The sequence below is a fragment of the Myotis daubentonii genome, chromosome X, assembly GCF_963259705.1.
Source record: "Myotis daubentonii chromosome X, mMyoDau2.1, whole genome shotgun sequence".
Taxonomy (NCBI): Eukaryota; Metazoa; Chordata; class Mammalia; order Chiroptera; family Vespertilionidae; genus Myotis; species Myotis daubentonii.
In genome coordinates, this window is record NC_081861.1 from 126,680,533 (window position 1) to 126,703,219 (window position 22,687).

The 22,687-nt window shown below is 39.4% G+C and overlaps 1 protein-coding gene across 1 annotated transcript in view; it reads right to left on the reverse strand.

The window, feature by feature from the left end:
- The window catches only part of PHEX (phosphate regulating endopeptidase X-linked), a 195,036-nt gene that overhangs the window by 166,368 nt on the left and 5,981 nt on the right, over nucleotides 1-22,687 (reverse strand). Inside the window, exon 3 of the mRNA XM_059679129.1 lies at nucleotides 17,683-17,844. Coding sequence (XP_059535112.1) covers nucleotides 17,683-17,844 — 162 coding nt within the window. The remainder of the gene's footprint in view (nucleotides 1-17,682; nucleotides 17,845-22,687) is intronic.

Here is a 22,687-nt window from a genome sequence, read left to right on the forward strand (position 1 = left end):
TTCTGGAACACTTTCCTTACATTGGCCCATTTAGGTCTAATTTAGTTCCTCAATCTCGCAAAACCCAGCTTTAAAAAGTTCCCTTCTTTTTTATTAAATTTATTGGGGTAACATGATTAATAACATTATGTAAGTTTCAGGTATATAATTCTATAATACATCTTCTGTATATTGCATTGTGTGTCCACAACCCCAAGTCAATTATCCTTCCATCACTATTTATCCCCTCTTTACCATCTTCTACCTTCCCCTATCCCCTCTTCCCTCTGGTAATCCCATACTGTTGTCTGTGTCTATGAGTCTGGTTGGTTTGATTGTTGCTTTCAAAAATGATGAAATCCTGCCATTTGCAACAACATGGATGGATCTTGACAGTATCGTGCTAAGTGAAATAAAATGAGTCAGATGGAAAAGGATAAGAACCATATGATTTCACTCATAGGTAGGATATAAAAAGTTCTTTACCTTCCTCAAAGATAAAATGCAATAGGGGTTTGAGATGATGGTCAATTCACTTGTTCAAGAGGGGTAAAAAAGTAGCACTATGCCAGGAAGATTCCTAAAGTGGAGGGGAAAAAAACAACACAGAGCAGCTATTTTCAATCCCAGCCTATACCACACCCTATGAGGAGGAAGAGTGGGATAAATACTGCATCCCTGAAATCCTAAAAAATCTGAGCTTCAGACTTCACAATTCCTCCCCTCATCTATGACAGTGGCATCAAAATACTGTAAACATAGGTTTAAAAAGCCACTTCCCAACTAACCCCTGTTTTCACTCCCACCTTTTCACTCCCAAGAGGAGGTGAGAGCAGCAAAGGTTCTATTCTTGGCTGTTCAAACCACAGTATGTGGTGGAGGGATGTTGTTCCTCTAAAATTGGGTTTCTGACAGTGAGGGATTGGGAACTGGGCTCTCTTTCCTTCTCTACCCAGAATCCTCTTCTCCAAAAGAGGGGAAGCAAAAGCACCTTTGACACAACTGGAGGACCCAAAGGGCAAAAGAGCCAGTGAGCCGAGAGCTAACTTCTACACCCACTGGCTGCTGCTGTGGCTTCTGTAAAGGCTTCTGCTGGGTGTCTGGGGGGTGTTTGGCAAAGCACCTAAGTTTAAAAAAAACCAGGAGCTACAGAGATGAGACAATGACCCTTCATTGCTGAACTGGGGGAAAAAGAGAGAAAAGGATACCCAATAATGCTTGGGGATTTCTGTAACAAGGAAAACAAACTCTACTTTTGTCTGGATCTCAAGCTAGAGAACAGAACAGCATGATGGGGCCTTCTGAATTGGTCTCAATACATCATCTCCCTCCTCCAAGCCATTCTCCACATGCAGCCAGTGTGCTCCGGAAAAGCACATCACTCACAGAGGCCCTTGACATGACATTTACAAATGGCTTCCCATTGCCTAAGGACAGAGGCTAAAATCTTTACATGACCTACAAGGCCTGCATACTCTGGCCCCTCCTTTTTCTTTAGTTTTATCTTTTGTCCCTTTTCCCTTCTAACTCTGAGCTCCAATCTCACTGGCCTTCTTGGGTTTCCTCAAAGGCACCAGCTAGACATAGACTCTGCTCATGTAGCTCTTTCCGCCTGGGTTAAAACGGGAGACATTTGAATTGTTAGACCCATAATCTGTGGGGGACAAATGATATGGCTGGACTGGTTTGGGCAAGTCACATAATTTCCTTGACCTTCACTTCCTCGGATGTAGGGCAAAGATAGAAATAAACAATGATGGCCGACATCACAGAATTAAAGTGAGGAACCTCTGAGAAAAAAATGATATGCTAAAGGAATAAAATTAGTAACAAAAATCATTTAGGCCTTGAGGAAGTGGATTTATGAATTCAGAATAGACAGCAGGTAATAGAAACAGTTCGATTTAGAATAATATAAATGGTCACTACAGGAAGTCTCTGGTTAAGGACACAGGTAAACTTGTGAAAACACTAGCACATATTTGTGTGTGTGCATGCGTGTGCACGTGCACTTCTCTCTCTCATAAACGTAAGTTCCTGCATTTATCTTAATTGTTGATAAAAATTCCCTTCTCATTTTATAAACTAAAAGGTCCATGCATGTTTTAGAAAGTATCTTTCATAGTGCAAATATCAAAACCAATAAGGCTTTCCAAACAAACATATCTTGCCTGTGACAAGCTATTATCTAACCAGCATATAATTAATTTTCCTATTATGGGTAGTGCCTTTTTTAACATGGAATGTTCTCTTGACACTTTAAAGTAAATAGTCCTTCATTACTAATTCATTAAGCATTCACACAGATGCTATTAATCATAAAGAACTAATGTGGTATTAATGGGTAGGTTATTAATCTGCAATTACATGCAGATTTCCTAACAAATTCAAGTTGCCCAAGTTTTTTGAGAGAAAATGAAATGAACAAATCTTTCAGAAAGCAAATCAAGGGGAGAAATATCTCTCCCTGTACCATAATACAAAATTATTTTCTTTTTATCCTAAGAAATCTTTGTATTTATCCAGTACAATGACATTTACAATATATAGGTCTTCATCAAAATAATAACAGAAACCGAGGAAAAACTAAACTCATGCACTTGGGGAAGGTGCAGAATTTCTTCAGTGATATACTGTGTCCTTAGATGTAGCAAGGCCTGGGCTACTCAGTGTGTGGTCACCAGAACAGCAGGGTGGGCATCACCTGAAAACGTACTAGAAATGCAGACGCTCAGGTTCCTTCTCAGACCTACTGAATCAGAATCTGCATTTTAATAAGATTCCCAGGTGATCTGTATATACATTAAAGTTGGGAAGAATGCTATTAAAGTACAGCTTTGTAGCTGCAAATTGGAGAAGAAGGAAGGGGGGCAGGGGAGTTGCTTATATCCCATTGAACATTAAAGCCTAGGTATGCTGAGGAGGAAACATCACACACATCTCATTAAAACTGTTTAAAGCACAAAAAACAAGATGGATGTGACAAGCAGATGGGGAGCCTGGATTATCGGAAATACAATTTACATACCATATTTCCTCAATTCTATGAAGCACATTTGTTTCACATCTGCACATCTCTGAAATTGGAATCCATCTTAAAACTGTCAGCCAGGCACAGTCATGATGTAGTGGCCATTGCCTGCCCATGCGTGACCTTATCTAGCAGTTTTACAGTTAGCACTTCAAATGAGTCGGTTGCATGGCTAGTAAATTGTCACTTAAAATATCTGCAGAAAGATTTCGCCACAATTTGGCAATGAAATGCAAACTTATTGCATATCCAAAAAGTCAGTCTTGGAGGAAAATCCCTGAAACAATTGGGAGCACTTTTTTTTTTTAAAGTATATTTTATCGATTTTTTTACAGAGAGGAAGGGAGAGGGACAGAGAGTTAGAAACATCGATGAGAGAGAAACATCGATCAGTTGCCTCCTGCACACTCCCTACTGGGGATGTGTATGCAACCAAGGTACATGAGCTTGACCGGAATCGAACCTGGGACCCGTCAGTCCTCAGGCCTATGCTCTATCCACTGAGCCAAACCGGTTAGGGCGAGGGAGCACTTTTTAAAGAAGTGCTGAATCACTGCTGTTGTTGATGAAAAGAAAACAATATTTTTGTGAGAAAAGAGCACTGATGATGTGAAATCAAAAAAGACTATGAAGAAGTTTTAGGAATACCTTAACCAATCTCTTTGGCTTGCATTTTCCATTTTAATTATATTACTATATAACCCTTTCGATGAAAATAAAATTAAATTCTCAAGTGATAAGAAAGCATTGTGTAATAACTTAGTCTTTCCTAGCATACATGAAATAATGGTACATCTTACAGTTGACAGTATTTTTGATTTGATAAAATGTGGTATTAATTTAGTTAAGGCTATGGATGACACAGCATTGCGTGTTCTCTGGCTTAATTTTAAATCAAATAAAGTTAACCAAGAAAACTGCATGTAACTATAGTGCTACCACTACAGAAGACCACGTATTTTTCTTTCTGGGAAATAATGTGTCCAGAATACTAAAGCTGTGTTTGGATTTAAATCAAAGAAAGCATTATAAAAATTAGTCCAAATGACTCCAAAAGCATTTTAAGGACAACGGAACCTCCGGGTGAGATGAAACTTTGAATTCCTGAATATCAGGTCTCAGGGCAGAAACACACGTTTGGCCAAGTGGGAAGGTGGTGTGAGGCCTTTGGAGAGAGTAGCTTCGTGGGCACCCTGCCACACCGTGGGCTATGCAGCCTTCAGACCTCAGCCAGAGCCACAATTGCCTCCTTTCCTCACCCAGCATTTCCCACGCATTCCTCACTTGACAAGTTTCACTCTGGCAACGACCTGCAGCTTTCAAACCCCAACTTCCTCTTCTCCACAGCTCAGAGTTTCCAGACTGACATCAACACCTTTGCCCTCAATTAAAACAATATAATTTTATGTCTTAATTTACTTGTACTTGTGTGTATCCAGACCAGTGTGTAGATCCGTGGGGGGGGCAGAGGGAATAAATCTTTTCTTTTTTTACATTATCCTGGGACTTGGCAAAAATGTTGGCAAATGTAAATTGAGAGGAAGTCATAAATTAGCTAGGGCATTGTCTGGCATCATTTAATGTCAACTAGAAAAGCATATGACCAGAGTAGTTATTCTGAATGATTCTCATTTCAGAAAACTCATAGAATCTTCTCAAATGAATGGTGGCTACAGTTCTCCACCAAATTAGTTTTGGCATCATCCTTGAATAGGTTCTCAAACTTGGCTGCCTATTAGAATTGCCTGGGGAAGGTTGTTATCAAAAATCCAGAAGCCCAGGCCACAGCCAGACCAATTACATCAGAACCTCTGCAGATAAGACCCAGGCTTCTGTGTTTTTAAAACTCCCCAGTGATTCCAATATGCAACCAAGGTTAAGAAGCACTGTTCTAGAACTACCCTGTCTAATACAGAAGCCAGTAGTCACATAGGGCTGTTGGGCACTTGAAATGTGGTTGGCCCACCAAGTGGTTGTTCCACACAGAGATGTGTTGCAAGTATGAGTATCAGACTTAGTAGGAAAGAAAGAATGTAAAATGCCTTGTGAATAATTTTTTTATATTGAGTGTGTGAATGAAAGTATTTTGGATATGTCAGGTTAGATAAAATAATTTGAGCTGTTTCCTTTTTATTTTTTTAATGTGGCTATTAGGAAATATGTGAAATGACATGTCTCTTGCATTTGTGACTCACATTTCTCTTGGACAACACTGCTCGGGAAGGTGCCTTTATAGTTCACTAGCTGTGTGGAACTAAGGGAATTACTTAAGTTCTTTAAGCCTCAGCTTCCACAACTATAAAATGGGATAACCTACCTTCCTAGTTGTCAGGGTTTTAACCAGGCACTAAGGGTCAACCCGTGTGAATTCTAATCCTAGCTCCATTACCTATTAGCTATGTGATCCCGGGCTGGTTATTGTACTGCTTGGTTGCCTTTATTTCCTCCTTTGCAAAATGTGGATAAATCTTACATACTTTAGGCTTATTGAGAGTGCCATTTAGAGAGTTCAAGAAATAGTAATTAAGGCTATTATTCAATAAGGGCATCTCTATAAAGGGCCTCGCCTGTTAGGCCCTACTCAGTGTGAAACATTCACTTACGAATTTTCTTTGGAATCTACTAAAGGCTCACTTCACAATAATGAGAAGAAATTCCCCCATTAGTAGTAAATTGGGGGAGAAATGAGAATTTTGCCACATCGTAAAGATGCTCAAGCCATATACAACTTCAAGTTGCAATTGAAAAGTTGTCAGAATTGAGGGTGAGAGCATAGCTAAAGACATCTATCTCATCAGCGAGTTTGGAAGTGCAACGATGAAATTTTCAATTCAGTCTTGCCATGCATTTTCATGTGCAACCATCTTTTTAATTGTTCTAATGCCTAATTTTTGCCAGTGACCAATCAGAAGTATAGTCAAGATAAAATATTTGAGCCATTTCTCTAAGATGCAGGTTTCAAGGCCTAAGAAATCTGAGTTCTCTTGTTTCTGGTATGAAATCTGGATGATGCTTGGAAACTCCTGCAAAAATCCCATATTCTCAGCTCCATTATTATTCTAGCTTCTGGCAACCAACAGCAAGAATACATGGGGCCTTAGCCAGTTTGGCTCAGTGGATAGAGCGTCGGCCTGCGGACCGAAGGGTCACAGGTTCAATTCCTGTCAAGGGCAGATACCTCAGTTGCAGGCTCCTCCCCAGCCAGGGCCCTGATTGGGGCTCGTGCAGGAGGCAAACAATCGATGTATTTCTCTCACATCAATATTTCTCTGTCTTTCCCTCTCTCTTCCACTCTCTCTTAAAAAAATCAATGGGAAAATATCCTTGGGTGTGGACTTAAAAAAAGAATACATGAGGACTTGGAGGAGCTTCAGGAGTCATTACACCAACGCTCAGGTGCATTTGCCTCTGAATTGTTACCATCAAAGCCAGCTAGGATTTTTCTTCCCTTTCCAAACAGTCTTCCTTTTTCAGGGAATGTCTTTCTAAAAACAGGTCACTCTTCTACTAGATTTATTGGAGTGATCACTTTGTAAGGTATATAACTGTCTAATTGTTATGCTGTATACCTGAAACTAATATAATGTTGTATGGCAACTGTAATTGAAAAATAAAATTTTAAAAATATGCAAGCCCTCTGAACATCTGCAAAGTAAAGTACACTTATACACACCGACCATGCAAAATGAGGCCTGGGTATAGGCAGGCTGAGAAGTGTCACTGTAGGAGTATATATGTCTTTCTCAGGATGCACATATCCTGTGTCATTAGTCATGTAAAAGAACTTATATTTAGTCAAAAGAACCTAAAATCGGTTGGCAATCTTCTTTAAAAAAAATTAAAAATATATATATATATGTATATATATTATTGATTACAGAAAAGAAGGGAGAGGGAGAGATAGAAACATCAATGATGAGAGAGAATCATTGACAGGCTGCTTCCTGCATGCCCTACATTGTGGATCAAGCCCGCAACCCAGGCATGTGCCCTGATGGGAACTGAACCATGACCTCCTGGTTCATAGGACACTCAACCACTGAGCCAGGGCCAGTTGGCAATCTTCTAAAGTAAAATATGTCTTTCTTCCCACAACATTCAAGCTAACTAGTAGGAAACTTTTCATAATGTGTTGCAATATTTATGCTACAAAAATGCCCCCTCATCTATTTTTCCAATCCTTTTCTTTAGTCAATATTCCCATGTGTAACATATCTAGGCTGTCACTCCACTTTCAGCAAGCTCAGCATTCTCTGTTGCAAGGCAAAATCTCACAAATGGATGTTGACATTCTTCACCCGCCCATCTCACTCCTGTCATTTCTCACCAACAGCCCTGCTCATTCCTTCCTTCCAACAAAGCCAAGATATATTGATTTGATCTTCTCCTTGGAATTTGACTCACAGAACTTCCAATTTTATAATCCCTCTCATGCCCCTACCCTTTCAAGCTCAACCAAGAGTCCCTATCTTCAAGATGAGCAAGCTCTTTCACATACCACATAACATGTACTTATGCATAAAGACTCTACTTGGTATATTACTATTTTCAATCATTTGCACTCTTTGCAAATATCTGTAATTACACCACAACAAAAACTGTACCATCTCTAGTTGGGCATAGGCATGTGGCAACACTCAGTAATTTCATCTATAAATATATTTATTCCGTGGTAGAGGTAATCCCATAAAGCTTGCACTTAATCAGTTCAAGACTTGGCACAAATTTCCAAACACAAATCTCTGGTTCCATTTAATATCCTTATAAACACAAATTCACTGTCAGTAATGTACTCATTATCCAGGGATTCTAGACAGTGGACTGTTCGAAGATTGGGTATGAGTGGACCCATGGGGCCATAGAATAGCCAACTCCACTCAAAACACCTAAAACAGGATGCAGCAAAAGGCTGGAATTAAATAAAACTAAACCTTCATAAGGTTTGCCCCAGCAATCCTTACGTAGGCAGGGGGTTCTTAATCTTCTTTGTGCCATACATCCTGTGGGCAGGCACTTAAAACCTACAGACCATTCTCAGAATGTTTATGAGTGCACAAGAAAAGGAACACAGCTGTAACCGGTTTGGCTCAGTGGATAGAGTATCGGCCTGCAGACTCAAGGGTCCCCGGTTCGATTCCGGTCAAGGGCATGTACCTTGGTTGCGGGCACATACCCAGTAGGGAGTGTGCAGGAGGCAGCTGATCAATGTTTCTCTCTCATCGATGTTTCTGACTGTCTCTATCCCTCTCCCTTCCTCTCCGTAAAAAATCAATAAAATATATTTTTTTAAAAGGGAAAGGAACACAGATTTATAAAGGAAACCAGTTATTCGGAAACAGTTAACAAAACAGTTGTTTTACTATTTGACATCATGTTTGTGATACTTCATTAACTCATTAAATAAAATCCAGCATTGGGTCTAGCCACTTTATGATTTTGAAGTGGTGATGTATGTAAATAATATCTTAAGATACCTGTAACATCTGTATTTAAGAAAAATAACAATGACTTGCAATAAAAAAGTGACAGCTAATAATATCAGAGTTTGTTGCTTCAGTTCATAATTGAAAAGCTAAAATTCCATCAAAGGTTAGTAAAAATAATGGTGCATTTTTCCCCATGCAAGTTCCTGAATTCTATCAAGCGCCTTCTTGAGGGGTTGTGGGCCTGGGTTAAGGATCCCCTAGGGATGAGAAAAGAAAGGGGCATAGATGTAATTGTTTTAATGGCATCTAAAGAGGATCTAGAGCAGCCTACGATGACACTCTTTCTTATTTTCCCTGATTCCCCTTTCCTCTTCTTTCTTTTACTGTAGGAGTGACTTAAAACTCACATTCCCCAAGGAGTGTGTTGTCTGACCAATTTGATTATCAAGACCTTGCAGGATTCAAGGTAATGGCCATGGTCTGTCAATAAAAGTTAGGAATACACACAACTATCATAACCTATTGTTTTCCCTCCTAGGCCTGCCATTTTCAGGACAGCTGCCTTATTTACAAGTATGTAATACTTTGGGGGGGGGGGAACTGGATCACAATATTTTACTCTAGTAATGCTCTAAAGTTTTTTTATAAATTCAAGTTATAAAATTTGTATTTGGCTTTGAAACTAACATTTCTTAAGCATCTATTATGTGCCAAGTGCTTTTAAAACATTAATGTAAGCCTCATGAAGTTAACAGTAATAACAGATGCTAAGTATTGAACCCTGTGCAGAAGATATTCAGCACATCTCAGTCAATTCTTCCAACAGTATAACCAGAGAAGAAACTGAGGTGCACAGGGGAAGTGGTTTGCCCACTGTCACATAGCCAGTAAGTGGAAGAGCCCCAATTTTTTTTCAGAGACTGAACTTGAACACCACCCGTTGAGCTCTGATTTCCCTTGTTGTAACTTATACAAGACCACAGCACCAGGGAGTCTTGGAGCCCCGGGAGGACTCTGGACTGGCTCACTATCCTCCCTTCCTGAGGCCTAGAACACAAACGGAGAACAACTAACAATTACCCTTCCCCTCCTGTCAGGGCCAAGCTCTGGTTATATCTCAGGACTTTTCTGGGGGAGCATGCAGAATCCCAGGCACGGGAGGAGGGGGAGGAAGAGGAGATGAGAAAACCACTTCTCCCTGTCCAGCCAACCAGCCACTCCACCTCAGCACCCAGCCACACAGAGTGCATGATCATTCTCTCCTTTCTTCAACAACTATTTCCTCGGCGCCAACAATGTGCCAGTCACTAGGCTGTGGTGCTGGATCACAGTGAAGCCAAAATGGACAAGATTCTGGCTCTCAGGAAATTTACCCTCTGTGGGGTGACCAGGTGGGGAGTGGGGAAGGACGACACGCATAAGAGAGAACATGGAACAAGTAAGAAAGTACAGAAACAAGATAATTTCAGATGGTTATACATGCCACAAAGGACAAACTTACAGGTAATAGGAGTCAGAGAGACTGGGTAGGAGTAGGGGGTTATTTTTAATAAAGATGTTCTCTGACCCTTCTCTATCACTGAAATAAATTTGAATTCATTCCAAGATAACTCACCTTTCTAATGACCTCTTCAGGGCTCTAGAGAGCACTGTCTCATAAAAATATTATCTGAGCCACATATGAAATTTTTAATTTTCTTGTAGCTGCATTTAAATAAGCAAAACGGGTGAGGTTATATATATTTTATTTAACCCAAAAGATCTTAAAATAGTATCATTTTAATATGTAATTATAAAATAATCAGATACGTCACATATTTTAAAACAAAGTCTTTGAAATTTGATATGTATTTTACACTCACAGCACATCTCAATTCCAGCCAGCTATATTTCAAGTGCTCAAAGCCACATGTGGCTAGTGGTTACCATAAGTGAACAGTGCAGTGCTAGAGTCTTGACTACCGTACCTATTGAAACATTTTGTGATATGCAAATTTTTCATTTCCACAAGGACAATCTTGGGAGTTTTATTAATCTCTGCACTTGTGTATCCTCCTATGTCTAACATGATACCTCTTGCTAGATGTGAATGAGAAAGTGTAAATTCTGGTTGCTATTGGCAATAATCTTACACCAAACAGACTTAGGAGCATAAGATGGTGGACATCAGAGTAGAGAAAGAAAGGAATGTGATTCTTGAGTCTGCAGGCCGATGCTCTATCCACTGAGCCAAACCAGTTAGGGCCTGGAATGTGATTCTTAATGACATAGTTCAGCTGCTGGATCAACCCTTACCTAAAGTCCACTAGGCATTTTGGTTACATAAGCCAGTTAATTTTTCTTATTGTTTAAGCCAGCTTGAGTAGGTGTTTTTGTCATTTGTGACTGAAAGCAACTGCTGCCAGGAAAAAAGTAAATGCTCAGTAAATAATCTTTAGTCCACAAATTAATTAATATGGTCACAATGCTGTGCATTTCTATTTAAAGTGAATGAATTTCTCCCAAATTAAAGAGCATACTCAGAATGGATGCAATGAATAGATCTGGTTCTTATCAAGCACAACCAACTTATTTGTAATATTAACCATTATGACAGAAGAACTACATGAAATCCATCTGGCTAATATCATATCTTAAAATCAAATGCTTGGAGCATTTAAGAGTCAAAAAGTAAGACAAGGAAATATATGGAGGATGGAAAAAACACACAAGAAGAAAACCTAAAATGCCAACTGCGAAAACTACTAGAACGCAAGCTTTTACACATGGGAGCCATTCCCATGGCCTCTTCCTTCAGCCAGTGAAATAGAACATATCTTAAAGCTACATGAACATTCTTCACAGTCTTCAGGAAGAAATTCATTTCTATATTTGAAGTGAATATCTCCTAACAGGAAATTTCTACACTTTTAAAATTTGACAACTTCTTTCCCCTTCCTCACACTCCATGCATCCCCACCCCCACCCGAACTCAGATGGTGTATGAAAGATTAGGAAAAAGGTGAACAACAACAAAAATCTTTCCAAGTAAAATCATTTCATTTGACATTCTCAAAGTCCTCTATACAGGCCCAAACCTTCATGCAGGACCCCTCTGTGCATACAAGAGTGATGGTGACATGTGTATAATCTAGCAATCTTTGCTTCCTGTGTGGCCACATGGAAAAGAGCCAGCATGATCAGAAAAATGGAAATCTTCTCTGAGTGGGCACACCCAGTCTGCATAGCAGATTCACTGAGGCTGCCAGGGCCTGAGTTTTCACCAGGAATAAAAAGCCCACCACAATGGCCCCAATGCATCCCCATTTTGATTTTTCCAGTCTGATATCATTTATTTCAAAAAACTTAATGATATCAAGGCTTAGATTGGTAATTCATTACATTATGTTCATGGTACGAGGAAAACGCCACTGTTAACTGTATCTTCAATAATCTGATCTTCCTAGTTATCAAATCACTTTACTGGAGCTAAACTGAAGTTTTCTTTTATATGTAAAAGTTGGTTTGGCTAGGATTATTTGTAGGGGGGAAAAAAAGATTATAGAGGGTTATTTAATTATGGGAATCATTTGGATCTCAACCAGCAAGTATTTACAAATAAACAACTGATCTATGAATCACAATCATCTTTCTCTTCTCATTAATGCATAGCCCCTACTTCGCTTTATTGTTCCACTGATGCTGTCTGTGCTTGAACATAATAATATACTGCATTTCTTTACAAAATATTGGCAAAGATTGTTATTCCATAATAGAGATGAGCTGGCCCTACCTTGAGTCATCTGTCTTCTGTTTGACACAAGTGTTCTATCTCACTCATTGCCTCATGTTTCATAAGTGCTCATTTGCAACATTTTCATCTGCTCGTTCATAAGCAATGCGTGCTGTGTCATCTCCATGGTCACATAAAGACAAATTTGGGAGGTTTTGTAGGAAGGAAATTTTAAGACATTTAAACACATGACTATATTCAGCCTTTTTTAAATAAAATCCTGATTCTTGAAGAGAACAAGAAATTATTTTATTTTCCAAGTAGAAATCTGAGTCTTATATGCCATTTAAAGAAAAAATTCACAAAGCCAGGTTGCTGACTTCAATAGAGGGCAATTTTTCATCAGCCAGGTCTGTCAAATCCATTTTATTTCACAAATTGGATGGCCATATCTGTGTGTTCTCTATCAGACATAAGAAAATGGTTTTCTTTTGATTGGTAGTATTGCATTTTATTTTTGGATGTTCTCTTTATCGAGGGTGAGAAAAAATATCTAGACAGTATTCAATATTTTTGAAAGCACATGATATTTACAAAGGATAAGACCAGAATAATACTTAAGAGTTTCATAGACATTATTTGTGAGACTCAGAACTATCTTTGAGATAAAACTGAGGAGCAAAGGACAAATATTTATTAAGGGCCTGCTATATGAAAGGAACTGGACTGGATAATTTATATGGGTCATCTCCTTTAGTCCTCACAAACCCCATGAATTGGGTATTGTTATCTCCACTTGAAAGATAAGAAAACTTGAGCTAGCTAAGTAATTAACCAAAAGTGACACAGAAGAGAAATGAAAGGGAACCAGGATTCAAATCCAGTTCTGTGGCTTCAAAACTCATGCTCTGAGTAGCTTACAGTAAGGAAAAAAAAATTGTAAACAACCTAAGTGGCATCATAGGAATCGCTTAATCAGGGGTGGGGAATGTCTGGCCTATGGGCCATATACGGCCTGCAAAATCATTTAGTCTGGTCCTGCCAAGGCATTAGGGATGAGCTAATTAAATATTTGACCAAATATAGCAGGCTAATTTTTAAGTTGATGATTTTGCATGGCCCACAAATGATGTTATAAATACCCAAATGGCCCCTGGTAGAAAAATGGTTCCCCACCCCTGGCTTAAATAAACTGTAATCCTATATAATAAAAGGCTAATATGCAAATTGACCAAACAGCAGAACGACCAGTCACTATGACGTGCACTGACCACCAGGGGGCAGATGCTCAACACAGGAGCTGCCCCCTGGTGGTCAGTGTGCTCCCACAGGGGGAGCAATGCTCAGCCAGAAGCCAGGCTCACAGCTGGCGAGTGCAGCGGCAGTGGTGGGAGCCTCTCCCACCTCCTCAGCAGTGCTAAGGATGTCCAACTAATGAACATCCCCCAAGGGCTCCCGGACTACAAAAGGGCACAGGCCGGGCTGAGGGACCCCCCCCCCCTCCAAGTGCACAGAATTTCACGCACCAGGCCTCTAGTGTATCCATAAAAAGCAATCATGGCAAATGATGTTATAGATCTATTTTTATTTACATGAAAAGATGTTAACATGTAAATATCAAGTAAAAAGAGCAGATTATAAAAAGAGAACATATTATATGATTCCTTTTAAGTTACACATATAATTTTATATGTATATTTGCAGTTAAAAAATTATAGCTAGGTGGTGGGATTTGAAGTATGTTTCTTCTTGTTATTCATTTATAGTTGGTGTACAATGAGCTTCTATTGCCTGGATGCTTGGATGAATGGGCAGATACAGTGAGAGATATGTAGATACATAGATATAGAATATATAAAGAGATATAGACAGAATTTAAAGATCTAGTGTTTAAAAAATAAGATTGTAGCCACATCTGATATTTGAAAAGCTCTATTATACACTTTAAGAATACTCAGGTGCAACATACCTGTAAGAGTTCAGAAAAATATATCTATAAGTCTATCTGTATATCAATGTCTATACATTTATAGATATATTTTCTCACTATCTATATATAAATGCATTGATATAAACAGAATAAAACAATATCTACACATTTATAGAGACAATGACAGAATATTATAAAACAAATATAGCAAAATGGTAGCAACCAGGGAATCTGGGTGAAGAGTATATTGGAGTTTCTTGTGCTATTCTTTCAACTTTTCTGTAAATGTGAATTACCTCAAAGTTTAAAAGTTTAAAAAAGTAATACACATTTTATATTTCAAACACATAGTCTGGTACAAGATTATACCAATTTAAAAAGAGACACTACTCCACCATTTGGTCTCCTTATTGGCACTTGAAACAAGAGCCTGTGATCAATTTTTTAATTCACCCTTTACAGTGCTTGTCACAGAATAACTTGCGATTTATTTGGTTGTCTTCCCCAGAGCACAGAAATATATGGGAAGCCTCCCATTTTGTTTCACAAGGCCAGCACAATTTTAATAACAGAATTGGACAAACCTAGCACATAAAAATCCATGGACCAGCATGAATCATAAATATAGACACAAATGTAAAAAACAAATAATAGCTTATTCAAGTATAATAATTCCTTAAAAGAAAATAATAAATCATTCACAGGTAGGGTTCATTTCAGGTTTATAAGGTAAAGTCAGCATGAGAAAATCTAGAGAATTTAAGAGATATTTCATCTGACTTTCTTGATAAATAGTAAAGAGAGGTTTTTCTTTCACAACTCCTTTTTGTAAACTAGAAATAACAGAACAGAATAAAGAAGACTACCTATTACAAGGAAAAATATATTTGAGGGGGAATACTAGAGACATTACTACCCAAGCTAGAAATATGAAAAATATACCCATTATCATTGCTATTATTCAATTCTGTTCTGGAGGCTCTAGGCAACATAGTAAAAGGAAATTATAATTACTTCTTAATTTTATGATAACCTCTCTAAAAAATCCCAAAGAAGCCACAAAAAGCTATTAATTAATAAAGTTTTAATCAGATCCAATACAGTATATCAAACCTTTATGCCAGACATTGCAAGTTGGCAAACTTTTTCCATAAGGTTCAGAGAGTAAATATTTTAGGGTTTGAAGGCCATACGGCCTCTGTAGCAACTATTTAACTCTGTCATGCAAAAGCAGCCATAAATAATACAGAAATGAATGGATGTATCTGTCTTCCAATAAAACTTTATTTACAAAAATAGGCAGTGGGCCGGATCTGGCCCACTGGCCACAGTTTGCTGACCCCTACTTTATACCACACACAAAAAAAAGTCGATGGAGAAAAGTTATCATGTCAAACAGCAAAACAATATGTAAAGACCTAGAAATTACTTTCTAAAGGGCGATTCAACTATATGAATCAAAATTTAAACTATGAATACTCTTTCAACATAACAAGTGCATTTCTGGGAACTTATACTAAAGATATATTTAGGGAAGGACATAAAGATGTGTACACATGGATATTTATTATAGTGTTATTTGTAATAGGAAAAAATATCTCTTACATAATCCATGTCTATGAAAAATACATCATTTTTAAAGGTGACAGAACAGTATGCATATCAGTTAATTTTTAAGTATATGGGTGTGTGATGGCTATGCATATGTAATCACACATGAAAAAAAATCCTGCAAAGATATATACCCAATTGCTTCATCAGTAGCTACTCCTCGGGGTGGACTTATAGGAGGCTTTCTTCTTTCCTTTTGCATGTTATTTTTGCTCTTCTCTATTTCCCATCTACGCTTGGAAATGAAATTTTTCATTTTTAAAAGAAGTAAGCAAACAAAAAACTCCAGTGCTGCTCTGAACAGTTTACTCTTGTTTCTATGAATTTTAAAGAAGCCTGTATACAATATCCTCCTCAAATAAAACACATCAATACTGATTTTAATTTTTACATTAAGACATCTCCAAAAAGTTCTTTAAATTACTAACTGTTTCATGCCCTGAAGATGGAAATCTTTTTATTGCAAGTAATGTAAAAGGAGCATCTATCTGGAAATCTTGTCTTTCTCTTATTCTTCAGTGATATTTCTGCACACGTGATTGGATTTAGAAAGCCACAAAAGGGAAACAGGAAATAGGCAAGATTGGAAAGTGATGGACCAACCTGAGGTAATATCTTATAGGGAAATAAGTATTAGCAAATTCATTCCTTGAAGTCTTATTTATGGTTGCATAGTATGGGAATTTCACCTGTTGGGTTGGGGTAAATCTCTGACATTCTTGAAAATTCTCATTTATAATTTATGACGACTAAGTTTGGGTCTCTTAGTAGAAAATGTAAGTTCATATGATTTACTTTTTTTAATCTTTATTGTTGAAAGTATTACATAGGTCCTCCTTTTCCCCCCCATAAACCTCTTCCAGCCCGCTCCCGTCCTCCCCCGGCCCCGCCCAGGCCCTCACCACCCCACTGTCTGTGTCCACGCGTTATGCATATATGCATTCAAGTTCATTGGTTGATCTCTTCCTACACACCCTCTCCTGCATACATATGATTTATAGTTAGTGACATTTAAGCATGTTTTCCCTTACAATTGATAACAATTATCTATTTTATCATGTTTTGGTTATAGTATATCTATAAATTGGTACATATTTGATTTTCATGTATTTAAAATCTTGGAAAAAAAGAGTTGGGGAAGAAAGGAAAATAATGATCCCTGTAACTGCTCAGAAATTCTTTGTAGGTGTAAATGAATGCAAGTTATACAGCATAACTAACAGTTACCACAAAGAGGAAAAAAACATTATTTTTGCCTTCTCAAAACACCGAACTTATCTGGCTTTGAAATCTACCAATTTCCCTCCTGAAATGGCGGTCTCCAATAGCTCAGCATAAAACTTAGATCCATTGCAAACAGAAGATCCTCTGGCAAAAGACATTTTCAACTTTTAAAGGGTGTGTGCACACACACCTATGTGAGTATGTGTATGTACGCACATGTGAGTACGTGTGTGTGATCTTGTCGTTGCAAGAGAGGCCATGGTAGAAAAGACAGTCTCCCCAGAGCCAAGTTAGAAGTTAACAGGAACAATATGACAAACACAAAGGTCATCCAGAGTTCTCAAAAGTGATGGCAAAAAACGATGAGGTGTCAAGTTTATTTTGTAAGCCATAAAAATCTAGGACACAATGAGCAAGTGATAAAGTTTCCTCTGAACACAACAGACAAATAAGTACATTGATATAACATGGTTTGCATTAACTATTCCTTTGCTCCCAGTCTCAATCAGATACTATTTGTCCTTGGGCAGCAGAAATTACTACTGTGAAACATGAACGTAATGACTCAAGCTTGTATTGAGATCGGGGAGATTGGAATTCCACAACTTTCCTCCCAAGCTTCCATTTTTAAAAATCTTGAACATGAATTCAGTATAGCTAAAAAGTGAATAGGGAAATTATGGTGTTTGGGTTTGTTTTTTTTTTGTTGTTTTTTTTGGTCAAATACTGATCTCTGTAAAGCGTGTCACCATCCCCAGTAGAAACTTACCCTTCAACTTGAGGTCCACATTATGTCTCAGCCAAGGATAAACCCCATAGCTTGGCATATCTTCGGGAATCGGATTGCTGTTTATCCAGCCATCACAAGCAAACCGGAAGAAATTATCACAAGGGTCCACAGACGGATTTACTTTACTCAAGATGGCAGCAGCTATGTAAAAAGAAAATCATAGGATTAATGACAATCACTGAATGCTGTGTATTGGCCTCTTCCAAATTAAACAATGATTTCCTATCTACCAGTTCCCAAGCCTTAGCTTTTACATTTCCCTGAATCAACTGCTATCCAGCAGTGAACTCTGGGTTGTAGAAGGCTGCTAACTTGGCCCTATAAGACTCCTTGGCTAGAGAGCAAGGCAAAGTGGGCATTCTAGATGAGGGACCCAAGGCAGGGGCCGCTCTTACCCAGGTCTAGGAGCAGAACTGAGTATTTGTATAAGTTAACAGAAAGACAAAAAAGACTGATGTATAATTTTTTTCCTCTTTCATAAGTCCACACACAATTACATATGACATATAGTCGATAGGTAGGAAGTTTGTACAAATGTAAATGTTTCCATGAGCTTTAAAAACATTCATTACAAAATGAGAAGGTTCCAATATTCCCAACATTGAACTCCAACTCTCTTCCAACTGTCATACAATTGCTTACTACCACTCTAGCACAGAGATATCCACTAACAAATTTTTTTCAGCCAGCCAATATTTTGATATTGGAAAGATGACATCCTAAGTAGTTTTCATACTCTCATTAATGCCAGAATACATTTCTGTTCAAAGTAATGAAAACCCAATGAGTTTTCAGCTAAATGTGAATAAATTGCCCCCCAAAGTAAAATCTGTATACATTTAGATACACATGTTCATTTGGCTACATGTGTGGTTCCTCCAGGCTTAAAAGTAAAGCTAGATATTTCTCTTGCCTAGACTTTCTATGAAAATTTCAAACAGCTTTTTGTCTTCAATAAAGTAAATAATATACAAACATCCTCATTTCTATAGGACATCAAAATTCCTACTATTTTCAAACTCCCCCCAAAAAAGAACAAAGCAAAAAAATTGTCATTAATCCTATCTATGGTTTATAAATTTTAAATTGGCTTAATATTTTCATCTTTCAGAATTCAGTTTTATCCAATTACATTTTTACTTACTGCTACTATATTATTATTATTTAACATGCAAATATACTAGGACACACAAAATCTTCATTTCAGTTTCTTTTTAGTTATACTGGCTGTGCAGCCACAGAATGAATCTTCTATGTGACACCTCAGGGTCACTGAACATACAAGTTTCAGTCCCACACAATATTTACACTCACACAAAGGAACCCCACACACATTATTATTATTATTTTTTGCATAAAGCTGTATTGTTTCCATTTGGTCCAATGCATGGGAGAGGGCTTCAGGGTGGTTAAAAGAACGGCTAGTAGTTTCGGGGAGAGGCTCAGACAAAAGCCAGACACCAGGGGAATGCAGAGGGCGCCCCCCCCCCCCAAAGGCCTCTGTGTTCCAAAGGCTTCTGGTTGTGCTTAAAGATGGGCCTTTCAAAGAGATACTGCCCAGCCCAGCCTGGGGGTGGAAGCCTGCAGATGTTAGTCAGGTGGTCACTCGTCTTGATGAGTTTCACCTGATCATCCAGGAAGCAGTTCTGCAGGAAGTCACAGAGCTGAGGGTCTGTGACTGTGCGAACAGAACCCAGGGCCTGCAGGTTCCTCTCCCAGGACAGGGCGACTTCCATGGCGGCCTGAGTTTCACCCACTCACTGTGGGGAGGCTTCAGCATGAACTGGAGAGAATGCGGCCACCTCGCTGGTTTTACATCTTTAAGAGATGCTCAGTGCCGAAACCAGTTTGGCTCAGTGGATAGAGCGTCGGCCTGCGGACTGAAGGGTCCCGGGTTCGATTCCGGTCAAGGGCATGTACCTGGGTTGCAGGCATATCCCCAGTAGGAGATGTGCAGGAGGCAGCTGATCAATGTTTCTCTCTCATCGATGTTTCTAACTCTCTATCTCTCTCCCTTCCTCTCTGTAAAAAATCAATAAAATATATTTAAAAAAAAAAAAAAAAAGAGATGCTCAGCGCCCTCGCACTTCTTTTCCACCAACTCCTGGAAGAAGTGGCCCCGCCCTCCAGAGCCACATTGTCGGGTGGAAACAGGAGCCCAGAGAGAGGTGAGTGTGGGGGGCCCGCAGATGCAGGGTGACCGCAGCCTCCACCTCAGTGGAATAATTCTGACCAATGTGGGAGCTCATGGCTGTTCGGCAATAAGGAGTTAAGGTAGAAAAAAACAAACAGTGTGTTGGCTGGTCCCGGAAGTGGTTCTGAAGGTGGTGACTGGATGAGACGCTGGAGAGTGGCTGGAGGCTGGAAGAAGGGGTGTCCCAGGGTCTGTTCCGTCCCAACACTGTAGAAGCAGAGACAGATCCGGGGCCACCGAGGGCACTCTTACACATTTTTATTCACACAAGCACATTGCTTTTTGGGTGCCTCCCAACCCTCAAATGTAGCCCTCCCCATCTCCTCAGTATTCTTGCAGGTACCTAGAAAAACTGCAAGGTCAGCTCCAACCTCAGCCCTGATATAAAGTGAAGGAATACATCACTCACTGAATTTGGAACTGAGCCCGGTGAATGGGGAAACTCTAGCTTCGGCCTTCAAATTCATCATTCACATTTCCCAGCTGGGCACAGAGCTGCATTTTGAGAAGGGAACTGTGACTTCAAATTGCAAGGGACCATACACCAAAACTCCTTTCCCCCCACTCGGCTTCATGGGGAAAACCCAGACTCTTGTTTTAATAATAATAATTATTATACATATATATACACATATATGTATATATACGATGATGAAGGAAACCTGTGTTATGTACTCTCTCAAGTTATCTATAATAATGAAAGCATTGCCCTAACTGGTTTGGCTCAGTGGATAGAGCGTCGGCCTGCAGAAGCAAGGGTCCCAGGTTCGATTCCGGTCAAGGGCATGTACCTTGGTTGCGGGCACATCCCCAGTGGGGGGTGTGCAGGAGGCAGCTGATTGATGTTTCTCTCATCGATGTATCTAACTCTCTATCCCTCTCCCTTCCTCTCTGTAAAAAAAATCAATAAAATATATTTTTAAAAAATAATAATAATAAAGGCATAATATGCTACTTAGACCTTCCTGGCGACCTTTCAGACAGAGCCGGAGCTGCAAGGGCCGAGGCAAGCCACCGCGCCTGCGAGGGCCAAGCCCCTTGTACAAATGTCATGCATTGGGCCTCTAGCTGTATATAAGGTGAATTGTTATGTGGTTTCCAGCTAATGTTTATGTAGTACAGATGGAGGGATCACCCCATATACCAGGCTGAGTTTGTAAGTTTAATCAGGGCTCAAGAAAGAGGGGGAGGGGTGGTAATAATAATAATAATAATAAATACTGGGCATTTCCTCTGTGCCAGGAACTATGCTAGCCCTTTCCAGACAGTATGGCATCATCACAGACTCCAGAGCCAGACTATCTGGATTTGAATGCCAGCAATGCAATGCAGTAGCTCTGTAACCTCAGGCAGGTTACTTAACCTCTCTATGTCTTAGTTTCCTCATCTGTAAAATGCGGACCATAATAACACCCCATAGGATTTTCAAGATAATTAAATGAGTAAATATATGTCAAGTGTTTAGAACAGTGCCAGAGACACTGCCAAATAATACAGTTGCCAGGTAAAATACAAGATGCCTAGTGAAATTTGAATTTCAAATAAATGACTAATTTTATAGTATAAATTCATAGCAATTATTATATGGGACATACTTCTGCAAAAAAATTAGTGGTTGCACGTGTGCAACTCAAATTTAACTGAGCATCCTAAATGTGTCTGTAGCTAAATCCGGCAACCACACATATAAATTTTTAGTACTATAATTCCACGAACACTTATCTGAAACTTGAGGCCAGATGTTTCAGAGCTCATAGATTTTCACATTTTAGAAAAGTTATACAGTGCATATACCACAGATTATATAACAGAACGCCTACAGCAACATCTGGAATGGCACTCCTGAAACAAGCACATTAAGAATTCTATTGGGAATGTATACATATTCTCATACGGGGAAAACAAAGTCTAAAACAGCCTCACATAAGTTAAGATCCAGTTTTGCCACCACAGGAGTTGAGATCAGGTCCAGTCTTGCCAACTGAGAATTACCATGTTCTCTGGGTTTGGGGTTAAGGATCTGGAATTGTGGACCTGGATTACTACTACCACAATCATTATTTTCTTATATTCTCACTGGCATGATAAGTGAAAACTATTATCCCCACTTTACAGATGGTGAAACTGAGACTTAGGGTGTCTATTGTACTTAACTCAAGATCATGTGGCTTTTAAGTGGCCACATTATGCTTCAAACCCATGCCAGACTGTTTGCCCTTACCCACTATCATTAACATACCCGTTCCTTCATTCCTTCATTCCTTCTTTCCTTCTTTTCTCCACTTCTTATTTTGAAACACCGGTTAAAATAGGAGGAAATAGAAAAGGTGAAGAAAAGAGATTTATGGGAGAGACATCTTAGAAAAGGTTCCGAAGCCAAGCACTTTCTAGCGTGCTGCACCCACATACACACACAGCGCCCACGCATGCACGCACAAGGCGCCCAGATATGCACAAAGTGCATACGTACGCGCACGCGCACGCACGCACGCACACGGCACCCGTGGACGCAGGCACGCACGCACGCACGCAGCACGCACAGATGCGGCATGAACGCACATGCTCGTGGTGCACGCACACACACGTACACACACGCCACCCGTGGACGCATGCACGTACACATACACACACATGTGGCATGTACACACACAGGCACGTGGTGCACACACACAAGCCACCCATGGACACACGCATACAAACAGACATGCGGCATGTACGCACAAGGCACGCCGGCACGCACACACAAAGTGCACATGCACGTGGCTCCCACACACGCACGCACGTGACACA